General features: G+C 40.2%; 1 protein-coding gene across 1 annotated transcript in view; it reads right to left on the bottom strand.

Moving 5' to 3' along the window:
- The window catches only part of LOC307130619 (NACHT, LRR and PYD domains-containing protein 3-like), a 41,071-nt gene extending 28,994 nt beyond the window's left edge, over positions 1-12,077 (bottom strand). Inside the window, exons 1-9 of the mRNA XM_079823700.1 lie at positions 11,853-12,077; positions 11,438-11,490; positions 11,202-11,270; positions 10,906-11,005; positions 10,599-10,694; positions 8,063-8,158; positions 5,786-5,881; positions 2,949-3,044; positions 1,402-1,497 (exon numbers count right to left, since the gene is read on the bottom strand). Coding sequence (XP_079679826.1) covers positions 1,402-1,497; positions 2,949-3,044; positions 5,786-5,881; positions 8,063-8,158; positions 10,599-10,694; positions 10,906-10,946 — 521 coding nt within the window. The 5' untranslated portion in view covers positions 10,947-11,005; positions 11,202-11,270; positions 11,438-11,490; positions 11,853-12,077. The remainder of the gene's footprint in view (positions 1-1,401; positions 1,498-2,948; positions 3,045-5,785; positions 5,882-8,062; positions 8,159-10,598; positions 10,695-10,905; positions 11,006-11,201; positions 11,271-11,437; positions 11,491-11,852) is intronic.
- Between the last annotated feature and the right edge of the window lie 216 nt (positions 12,078-12,293).

Raw genomic sequence — 12,293 nt, 5'->3', positions numbered from 1 at the left:
TTTGTTCATGCATTAGAACACTTTAATTTGGACTGATGCTGCTAAGAATGCAACCAAACGTGGAGCTATATAAGTACTGTGTGCATTCCTAATTCAAACTACTGGTGTCTTTCATATGCTTTAAAACAATCGATTTCATTTCCATATCTACCCCACTCAGAGCCAAGCGATCTGTTAATTCCACGGACTATAGGTCACCTCATGTGATGATCTTGCACCTCAGACTATCTTGACTCTATATACTGAACATCAGTAACAAATCATATTATACATTACTCACATCCTTTTCAGATAATACGAAGATCACCTATATGTCTTAAAAAGTATCAGGTAAGTTTACAATGCTGCGTAACACGAGAATGAACCTCATTGGTTCTTGCTGAAGCTCAAACGTGCTGCGTAACACGAGAATGAACCTCATTGGTTCTTGCTGAAGCGCAAACTTGCTGCATAACACGAGAATGAACCTCATTGGTTCTTGCTGAAGCTCAAACGCGAAGAGTAACACGAGAATGAACCTCATTGGTTCTTGCTGAAGCTCAAACGTGCTGCGTAACACGAGAATGAACCTCATTGGTCCTTGCTGAAGTGCAAACGTGCTGCATAACACGAGAATGAACCTCATTGGTTCTTGCTGAAGCTCAAACGCGAAGCGTAACGCAAGAATTAACCTCATTGGTTCTTGCTGAAGCTCAAACGAGCTGCGTAACACAAGAATGAACCTCATTGGTTCTTGCTGAAGCTCAAACGTGCTTCGTAACACAAGAATGAACCTCATTGGTTCTTGCTGAAGCTCAAACGCGAAGCGTAACACGAGAATGAACCTCATTGGTTCTTGCTGAAGCTCAAATGAGCTGCGTAACATGAGAATGAACCTCATTGGTTCTTGCTGAAGCTCAAATGAGCTGCGTAACACGAGAATGAACCTCATTGGTTCTTGCTGAAGCTCAAATGCAAAGCGTAACACAAGAATTAACCTCATTGGTTCTTGCTGAAGCGCAAACGTGCTTCGTAACACGAGAATGAACCTCATTGGTTCTTGCTGAAGCTCAAACGAGCTGCGTAACACAAGAATGAACCTCATTGGTTCTTGCTGAAGCTCAAACGTGCTGCGTAACACGAGAATGAACCTCATTGGTTCTTGCTGAAGCGCAAACGAGCTTCCGTTTAACATATCATTCATATCAACATCTCATCATATCATGAAGGTCAGTTAATAATGACATAATTTACATTTTTGTGTGAACTAAACCTTTAAAAGGGACTATGTTCAATAACTAGCAAGCTAAAGCTGAGAACATGTCTGTGCATAACATTATCATTTTTGCTTTTTTGCTCTCAAGGTAGAAATAAAGACCGAAACGTTACATAAAAGAGGGTTTCATCTTGCTAATCTTTTACCTGAATTCTTTTAAATCCATTGGTTTGTTCATTGACTGCTCACTCCTCATGGACTCATGGCTGGGACATGGAGAGGATCTTCCCATCTGCACTGAGCTTAAGAGAAACAGAGACGTTACAACATTAATTCAGTGGAGCTTCTGTCATTCACATTCAAGTACAGCATTTTTGAACATAATTATTGTAATGTGACTTATTTTGTTCATGCATTAGAACACTTTAATTTGGACTGATGCTGCTAAGAATGCAACCAAACGTGGAGCTATATAAGTCCTGTGTGCATTCCTAATTCAAACTACTGGTGTCTTTCATATGCTTCAAAACAATCGATTTCATTTCCATATCTACCCCACTCAGAGCCAAGCGATCTGTTAATTCCACGGACTATAGGTCACCTCATGTGATGATCTTGCACCTCAGACTATCTTGACTCTATATACTGAACATCAGTAACAAATCATATTATACATTACTCACATCCTTTTCAGACAATACTAAGATCACCTATGTGTCTTAACAAGTATCAGGTAAGTTTACAATGCTGCGTAACACGAGAATGAACCTCATTGGTTCTTGCTGAAGCGTAAACGTGCTGCATAACACGTGAATTAACCTCATTGGTTCTTGCTGAAGCTCAAACGCGAAGAGTAACATGAGAATGAACCTCATCGGTTCTTGCTGAAGCTCAAACGAGCTGCGTAACACGAGAATGAACCTCATCGTTTCTTGCTGAAGCTCAAACACGAAGTGTAACACGAGAATGAACCTCATTGGTTCTTGCTGAAGCTCAAACGCGAAGCGTAACACGAGAATTAACCTCATTGGTTCTTGCCGAAGCTCAAACGCGAAGCGTAACATGAGAATGAACCTCATTGGTTCTTGCTGAAACTCAAACAAGCTGCATAACGCGAGAATTAACCTCATTGGTTCTTGCTGAAGCTCAAATGAGCTGCGTAACACGAGAATGAACCTCATTGGTTCTTGCCGAAGCTCAAACGAGCTGCATAAAGCGAGAATTAACCTCATTGGTTCTTGCTGAAGCTCAAATGAGCTGCGTAACACGAGAATGAACCTCATTGGTTCTTGCTGAAGCTCAAACGTGCTTCGTAACACGAGAATGAACCTCATTGGTTCTTGCTGAAGCTCAAACGCGAAGCGCAACACGAGACTGAATCTCATTGGTTCTTGCTGAAGCTCAAATCCGAAGCGTAAGACGAGAATGAACCTCATTGGTTCTTGCTGAAGCTCAAACGAGCTGCGTAACACGAGAATGAACCTCATTGGTTTTTGCTGAAGCACAAATGAGCTTCCGTTTAACATATCATTCATATCAACATATCATCATATCATGAGGGTCAGTTAATAATGACATAATTTACATTTTTGGGTGAACTAAACCTTTAAAAGGGACTATGTTCAATAACTAGCCAGCTATAGCTGAGAACATGTCTGTGCATAACATTATCATTTTTGCTTTTTTGCTCTCATGGTAGAAATAAAGACCGAAACGTTATATAAAGGAGGGTTTCATCTTGCTAATCTTTTACCTGGATTCTTTTAAATCCATTGGTTTGTTCATTGACTGCTCACTCCTCATGGACTCATGGCTGGGACATGGAGAGGATCTTCCCATCTGCACTGAGCTTAAGAGAAACAGAGACGTTACAACATTAATTCAGTGGAGCTTCTGTCATTCACATTCAAGTACGGCATTTTCAAACATAATTATTGTATTGTGACTTATTTTGTTCATGCATTAGAACACTTTAATTTGGACTGATGCTGCTAAGAATGCAACCAAACGTGGAGCTATATAAGTCCTGTGTGCATTCCTAATTCAAACTACTGGTGTCTTTCATATGCTTCAAAACAATCGATTTCATTTCCATATCTACCCCACTCAGAGCCAAGCGATCTGTTAATTCCACGGACTATAGGTCACCTCATGTGATGATCTTGCACCTCAGACTATCTTGACTCTATATACTGAACATCAGTAACAAATCATATTATACATTACTCACATCCTTTTCAGATAATACTAAGATCACCTATGTGTCTTAAAGGGTTAGTTCACCCAAAAATGAAAATTCTGTCATTAATTACTCACCCTCATGTCGTTCGACACCCGTAAGACCTCCGTTCATATTCGGAACACGAATTAAGATATTTTTGTTGAAAGCTGATGGCTGAGAAAGGCTTCAGATAGGCCTCCATTGGCATTCAGTACATTAAAACTCCCAAGACGCATAAAAGGCACTTAAAACATCGTTACAAAGTCCATCTCACCACAGTGGCTCTACAATAATTTTACGAAGCGACGACAATAGTTTTTGTGCGCAAAAAAAAATGTAAATAACACCTTTATCCAACTTGTTATTGTCTTCCGTGTGTGCCTCCACGACGCATGCGCAAGAATATGATGCAGATCCGGCGCTCGGACACATGACCCAGAAGGGATTTGTTTACAAGAAGAGGAAGACGCGCGTGTCTAAGCTGTTGGATTCTACATTGATCGTGCTTTAAGTCTCAGCGTAGTTCTCAAAATGGGGCTTAAGTGTGCATTTCATGGATTCCCGAACGCAGGCGCTACGTCATATTCTCGCGCATGCGTCGTGGAGGCACACACAGAAGACAATAACAAGTTGGATAAAGGTGTTATTTTGATTTTTTGCGCACAAAAACTATTGTCGTCGCATCGTAAAATTATTGTAGAGCCACTGTGTTGAGATGGACTTTGTAACAACGTTTTAAGTGCCTTTTATGGGTCTTGGGAGTGTTAATGTACTGAATGCCAATGGAGGCCTATCTGAAGCCTTTCTCAGCCATCAGCTTTCAACAAAAATATCTTCATTTGTGTTCCGAATATGAACGGAGGTCTTACGGGTGTCGAACGACATGAGGGTGAGTAATTAATGACAGAATTTTCATTTTTGGGTGAACTAACCCTTTAACAAGTATCAGGAAAGTTTACAGTGCTGCGTAACACGAGAATGAACCTCATTGAATCTTGCTGAAGCTCAAACGAGCTGTGTAACATGAGAATGAACCACATTGGTTCTTGCTGAAGCTCAAACGCGAAGCGTAACACGAGAATGAACCTCATTGGTTCTTGCTGAAGCGCAAACGAGCTGCGTAACATGAGAATGAACCTCATTGGTTCTTGCTGAAGCGCAAACGAGCTGCGTAACATGAGAATGAACCTCATTGGTTCTTGCTGAAGCTCAAACGAGCTGCGTAACACAAAAATGAACCTCATTGGTTCTTGCTAAAGCTCAAACGCGAAGCGTAACACAAGAATGAACCTCATTGGTTCTTGCTGAAGCGCAAACGAGCTGCGTAACATGAGAATGAACCTCATTGGTTCTTGCTGAAGCTCAAACACGAAGTGTAACACAAGAATGAACCTCATTGGTTCTTGCTGAAGCGCAAACGAGCTGCGTAACATGAGAATGAACCTCATTGGTTCTTGCTGAAGCTCAAACACGAAGTGTAACACAAGAATGAACCTCATTGGTTCTTGCTGAAGCTCAAACGTGCTTCGTAACACAAAAATGAACCTCATTGGTTCTTGCTAAAGCTCAAACGCGAAGCGTAACACAAGAATGAACCTCATTGGTTCTTGCTGAAGCTCAAACGCGAAGCGTAACACGAGAATTAACCTCATTGGTTCTTGCCGAAGCTCAAACGCGAAGCGTAACACGAGAATGAACCTCATTGGTTCTTGCTGAAACTCAAACGAGCTGCATAACGCGAGAATTAACCTCATTGGTTCTTGCTGAAGCTCAAATGAGCTGCGTAAAACGAGAATGAACCTCATTGGTTCTTGCCGAAGCTCAAACGAGCTGCATAACGTGAGAATTAACCTCATTGGTTCTTGCTGAAGCTCAAATGAGCTGCGTAACACGAGAATGAACCTCATTGGTTCTTGCTGAAGCTCAAACGTGCTTCGTAACACGAGAATGAACCTCATTGGTTCTTGCTGAAGCTCAAACGCGAAGCGCAACACGAGACTGAATCTCATTGGTTCTTGCTGAAGCTCAAATCCGAAGCGTAAGACGAGAATGAACCTCATTGGTTCTTGCTGAAGCTCAAACGAGCTGCGTAACACGAGAATGAACCTCATTGGTTTTTGCTGAAGCACAAATGAGCTTCCGTTTAACATATCATTCATATCAACATATCATGAGGGTCAGTTAATAATGACATCATTTACATTTTTGGGTGAACTAAACCTTTAAAAGGGACTATGTTCAATAACTAGCAAGCTAAAGCTGAGAACATGTCTGTGCATAACATTATCATTTTTGCTTTTTTGCTCTCATGGTAGAAATAAAGACCGAAACGTTACATAAAGGAGGGTTTCATCTTGCTAATTTTTTACCTGGATTCTTTTAAATCCATTGGTTTGTTCATTGACTGCTCACTCCTCATGGACTCATGGCTGGGACATGGAGAGGATCTTCCCATCTGCACTGAGCTTAAGAGAAACAGAGACGTTACAACATTAATTCAGTGGAGCTTCTGTCATTCACATTCAAGTACGGCATTTTCAAACATAATTATTGTAATGTGACTTATTTTGTTCATGCATTAGAACACTTTAATTTGGACTGATGCTGCTAAGAATGCAACCAAACGTGGAGCTATATAAGTCCTGTGTGCATTCCTAATTCAAACTACTGGTGTCTTTCATATGCTTCAAAACAATCGATTTAATTTCCATATCTACCCCACTCAGAGCCAAGCGATCTGTTAATTCCACGGACTATAGGTCACCTCATGTGATGATCTTGCACCTCAGACTATCTTGACTCTATATACTGAACATCAGTAACAAATCATATTATACATTACTCACATCCTTTTCAGATAATACTAAGATCACCTATGTGTCTTAAAGGGTTAGTTCACCCAAAAATGAAAATTCTGTCATTAATTACTCACCCTCATGTCGTTCGACACCCGTAAGACCTCCGTTCATATTCGGAACACGAATGAAGATATTTTTGTTGAAAGCTGATGGCTGAGAAAGGCTTCAGATAGGCCTCCATTGGCATTCAGTACATTAAAACTCCCAAGACGCATAAAAGGCACTTAAAACATCGTTACAAAGTCCATCTCACCACAGTGGCTCTACAATAATCTTACGAAGCGACGACAATAGTTTTTGTGCGCAAAAAAAAAATCAAAATAACACCTTTATCCAACTTGTTATTGTCTTCCGTGTGTGCCTCCACGACGCATGCGCGAGAATATGACGCAGATCCGGCGCTCGGACACATGACCCAGAAGGGATTTGTTTACAAGCAGAGGAAGACGCGCGTGTCTAAGCTGTTGGATTCTACATTGATCGTGCTTTAAGTCTCAGCGTAGTTCTCAAAATGGGGCTTAAGTGTGCATTTCATGGATTCCCGAACGCAGGCGCTACGTCATATTCTCGCGCATGCGTCGTGGAGGCATACACAGAAGACAATAACAAGTTGGATAAAGGTGTTATTTTGATTTTTTGCGCACAAAAACTATTGTCATCGCATCGTAAAATTATTGTAGAGCCACTGTGTTGAGATGGACTTTGTAACGACGTTTTAAGTGCCTTTTATGGGTCTTGGGAGTGTTAATGTACTGAATGCCAATGGAGGCCTATCTGAAGCCTTTCTCAGCCATCAGCTTTCAACAAAAATATCTTCATTTGTGTTCCGAATATGAACGGAGGTCTTACGGGTGTCGAACGACATGAGGGTGAGTAATTAATGACAGAATTTTCATTTTTGGGTGAACTAACCCTTTAACAAGTATCAGGAAAGTTTACAGTGCTGCGTAACACGAGAATGAACCTCATTGGTTCTTGCTGAAGCTCAAACGAGCTGCGTAACATGAGAATGAACCACATTGGTTCTTGCTGAAGCTCAAACGCGAAGCGTAACACGAGAATGAACCTCATTGGTTCTTGCTGAAGCTCAAACGAGCTGCGTAACACGAGAATGAACCTCATTGGTTCTTGCTGAAGCGCAAACGAGCTGCGTAACACAAAAATGAACCTCATTGGTTCTTGCTAAAGCTCAAACGCGAAGCGTAACACGAGAATGAACCTCATTGGTTCTTGCTGAAGCTCAAACGAGCTGCGTAACACGAGAATGAACCTCATTGGTTCTTGCTGAAGCTCAAACGCGAAGCGTAACACGATAATGAACCTCATTGGTTCTTGCTGAAGCGCAAACGTGCTACGTAACACAAGAATGAACCTCATTGGTTCTTGCTAAAGCTCAAATGTGAAGCGTAACACAAGAATGAACCTCATTGGTTCTTGCTAAAGCGCAAACGTGCTGCGTAACACGAGAATGAACCTCATTGGTTCTTGCTGAAGCTCAAACGAGCTGCGTAACACGAGAATGAACCTCATTGGTTTTTGCTGAAGCACAAATGAGCTTCCGTTTAACATATCATTCATATCAACATATCATGAGGGTCAGTTAATAATGACATCATTTACATTTTTGGGTGAACTAAACCTTTAAAAGGGACTATGTTCAATAACTAGCAAGCTAAAGCTGAGAACATGTCTGTGCATAACATTATCATTTTTGCTTTTTTGCTCTCATGGTAGAAATAAAGACCGAAACGTTACATAAAGGAGGGTTTCATCTTGCTAATTTTTTACCTGGATTCTTTTAAATCCATTGGTTTGTTCATTGACTGCTCACTCCTCATGGACTCATGGCTGGGACATGGAGAGGATCTTCCCATCTGCACTGAGCTTAAGAGAAACAGAGACGTTACAACATTAATTCAGTGGAGCTTCTGTCATTCACATTCAAGTACGGCATTTTCAAACATAATTATTGTAATGTGACTTATTTTGTTCATGCATTAGAACACTTTAATTTGGACTGATGCTGCTAAGAATGCAACCAAACGTGGAGCTATATAAGTCCTGTGTGCATTCCTAATTCAAACTACTGGTGTCTTTCATATGCTTCAAAACAATCGATTTAATTTCCATATCTACCCCACTCAGAGCCAAGCGATCTGTTAATTCCACGGACTATAGGTCACCTCATGTGATGATCTTGCACCTCAGACTATCTTGACTCTATATACTGAACATCAGTAACAAATCATATTATACATTACTCACATCCTTTTCAGATAATACTAAGATCACCTATGTGTCTTAAAGGGTTAGTTCACCCAAAAATGAAAATTCTGTCATTAATTACTCACCCTCATGTCGTTCGACACCCGTAAGACCTCCGTTCATATTCGGAACACGAATGAAGATATTTTTGTTGAAAGCTGATGGCTGAGAAAGGCTTCAGATAGGCCTCCATTGGCATTCAGTACATTAAAACTCCCAAGACGCATAAAAGGCACTTAAAACATCGTTACAAAGTCCATCTCACCACAGTGGCTCTACAATAATCTTACGAAGCGACGACAATAGTTTTTGTGCGCAAAAAAAAAATCAAAATAACACCTTTATCCAACTTGTTATTGTCTTCCGTGTGTGCCTCCACGACGCATGCGCGAGAATATGACGCAGATCCGGCGCTCGGACACATGACCCAGAAGGGATTTGTTTACAAGCAGAGGAAGACGCGCGTGTCTAAGCTGTTGGATTCTACATTGATCGTGCTTTAAGTCTCAGCGTAGTTCTCAAAATGGGGCTTAAGTGTGCATTTCATGGATTCCCGAACGCAGGCGCTACGTCATATTCTCGCGCATGCGTCGTGGAGGCATACACAGAAGACAATAACAAGTTGGATAAAGGTGTTATTTTGATTTTTTGCGCACAAAAACTATTGTCATCGCATCGTAAAATTATTGTAGAGCCACTGTGTTGAGATGGACTTTGTAACGACGTTTTAAGTGCCTTTTATGGGTCTTGGGAGTGTTAATGTACTGAATGCCAATGGAGGCCTATCTGAAGCCTTTCTCAGCCATCAGCTTTCAACAAAAATATCTTCATTTGTGTTCCGAATATGAACGGAGGTCTTACGGGTGTCGAACGACATGAGGGTGAGTAATTAATGACAGAATTTTCATTTTTGGGTGAACTAACCCTTTAACAAGTATCAGGAAAGTTTACAGTGCTGCGTAACACGAGAATGAACCTCATTGGTTCTTGCTGAAGCTCAAACGAGCTGCGTAACATGAGAATGAACCACATTGGTTCTTGCTGAAGCTCAAACGCGAAGCGTAACACGAGAATGAACCTCATTGGTTCTTGCTGAAGCTCAAACGAGCTGCGTAACACGAGAATGAACCTCATTGGTTCTTGCTGAAGCGCAAACGAGCTGCGTAACACAAAAATGAACCTCATTGGTTCTTGCTAAAGCTCAAACGCGAAGCGTAACACGAGAATGAACCTCATTGGTTCTTGCTGAAGCTCAAACGAGCTGCGTAACACGAGAATGAACCTCATTGGTTCTTGCTGAAGCTCAAACGCGAAGCGTAACACGATAATGAACCTCATTGGTTCTTGCTGAAGCGCAAACGTGCTACGTAACACAAGAATGAACCTCATTGGTTCTTGCTAAAGCTCAAATGTGAAGCGTAACACAAGAATGAACCTCATTGGTTCTTGCTAAAGCGCAAACGTGCTGCGTAACACGAGAATGAACCTCATTGGTTCTTGCTGAAGCTCAAACGAGCTGCGTAACACAAAAATGAACCTCATTGGTTCTTGCTAAAGCTCAAATGTGAAGCGTAACACAAGAATGAACCTCATTGGTTCTTGCTGAAACTCAAACGCGAAGCGTAACACGATAATGAACCTCATTGGTTCTTGCTGAAGCTCAAACGAGCTGCGTAACACAAAAATGAACCTCATTGGTTCTTGCTAAAGCTCAAATCCGAAGCGTAAGACGATAATGAACCTCATTGGTTCTTGCTGAAGCTCAAACGTGCTGCATAACACGAGAATGAACCTCATTGGTTCTTGCTGGAGCGCAAACGAGCTTCCGTTTCACATATCATTCATATCAACATATTTTCATATCATGAGGGTCAGTTAATAATGACATCATTTACATTTTTGGGTGAACTAAACCTTTAAAAGGGACTATGTTCAATAACTAGCAAGCTAAAGCTGAGAACATGTCTGTGCATAACATTATCATTTTTGCTTTTTTGCTCTCATGGTAGAAATAAAGACCGAAATGTTAAAGGAGGGTTTCATCTTGCTAATCTTTTACCTGGATTCTTTTAAATCCATTGGCTTGTTCATTGACTGCTCACTCTTCATGGACTCATGGCTGGGACATGGAGAGGATCTTCCCATCGGCACTGAGCTTCAGAGAAACAGAGACGTCACAACATTAATTCAGTGGAGCTTCTGTCATTCACATTCAAGTACGGCACAATTAAGTAGGTGCAATTGTGAGAGATCATAAAATAAATTAGCAATTGTGATAGATAGGTAATGTAATAATAATTTAAAAACTAATAAGTAAAGGAAGAAGGCTTTAATTTGATTATATAAACTAAATCATGATCATTTACCTGGGCTCAAGAAAAGTCTTTTTAACCTCGAGTTGATCCATTGAATGATTACTCCTAATAATCGGGTCTTGTTAAATCTGATCTCCCCTGCTGGATTGTGCTTCAGTGAAATAGAAATGGTGATAACAAAGTTACCGGACTGAAGACTTTCACTTTTTAATATCACAAAGTAAGAAACACATTTCACAGCCTCCATGATACTTAGTTTAATAGTGTATTTAGTTGCAAATAAAGCATCGGTTACAGAAAAATTATTTTCTTTTTATTATTATTATTTACAAAATAAAAACACTTACTAGTAGGCCTCAGTATTAGAGGAGCATTCGGCCATAACATTTTCAGAACTCATTCCAGCTATAATGACTCTGAAAGATATAAATGCATTTAAAATCACCGGACAGTAGTCACATACTGTAAACATTCCTATTGTTTTTTTGCTTTAACCAATCTAGTTATCTCTCAAACAGTTGTTTTTGTCACAGTACAAAGACAAATATGTAACCAAACTACTTGTGTACTTCATGGTATTTACCCAGTTCTTTCATAACTGATGAGACTGCTTTCAAATGCTTTCCAAATTCACATCTGAAAGTAAATTAAAAAAAGAACCAAAAATGACCAAATCATTGTCTCATTTCAGTATATAAACAATATTAAATTCATACCTACTTATAGTGTTAAATAGTCTGGCTGAACCAACTCTTATTTTTTTGAGAAAATAACAGATGCAAAGTATAAGGTGAATTCAGGGAGATTGGGACACTTTTATCCTTTGAGATGAATTGTAAAAAGTTTCCCAATCAGCCTGAATTCACCCTATTCAAAAGAATTCTACAGATAACAAGCTGATAAATGATAAGTTTCATATCAAGCTAATAATACTAATAAAAAACAGTTCAAGAAGAATTTAACAACATTATGAGATTCACAAGTTTGTTTATACTCACATCTGTTTTTCTTAGAGTTATCTTTAGCAACAGCAGTCCTCTAATATTTAATGTATCTTAATGACTCTTCCAATCTTTATTGTAAAGATTCTCCAGCCCAGATAGCAACAACCCCGCAAATCAGTCGCCCAAGATGTTTTCAGGCAATTTCTAACTTTCATTTCTGTTACATCAAATAAATGACAGAGCTCACAGAGCACCACCCACCCTGACACCCGAGATCACAAACAAGAGTATACAAAATGTAGGTTACAAACTGGAAGAAGTTCGAACAGGACAGACCAGATTCAGGTAGAAACATTGAAATCCTGGAGTGGTTTAAGTGGTCACGGATCGCTTTGAGCGGAAGAGGGAAACAACGGTGGCTCCGCTCCACTCATTAGGTAAATTCCAGGCCAGCATTTGTTTGCTTGTTACATACTTTCTTATGCGACGACATAA

This window comes from Gobio gobio (genome assembly GCF_949357685.1).
Source record: "Gobio gobio genome assembly, chromosome: 8".
Classification (NCBI taxonomy): domain Eukaryota; kingdom Metazoa; phylum Chordata; class Actinopteri; order Cypriniformes; family Gobionidae; genus Gobio; species Gobio gobio.
The sequence above is the reverse complement of the archived record's forward strand: the minus strand, read 5'-3'. Positions and strand labels throughout refer to the sequence as shown.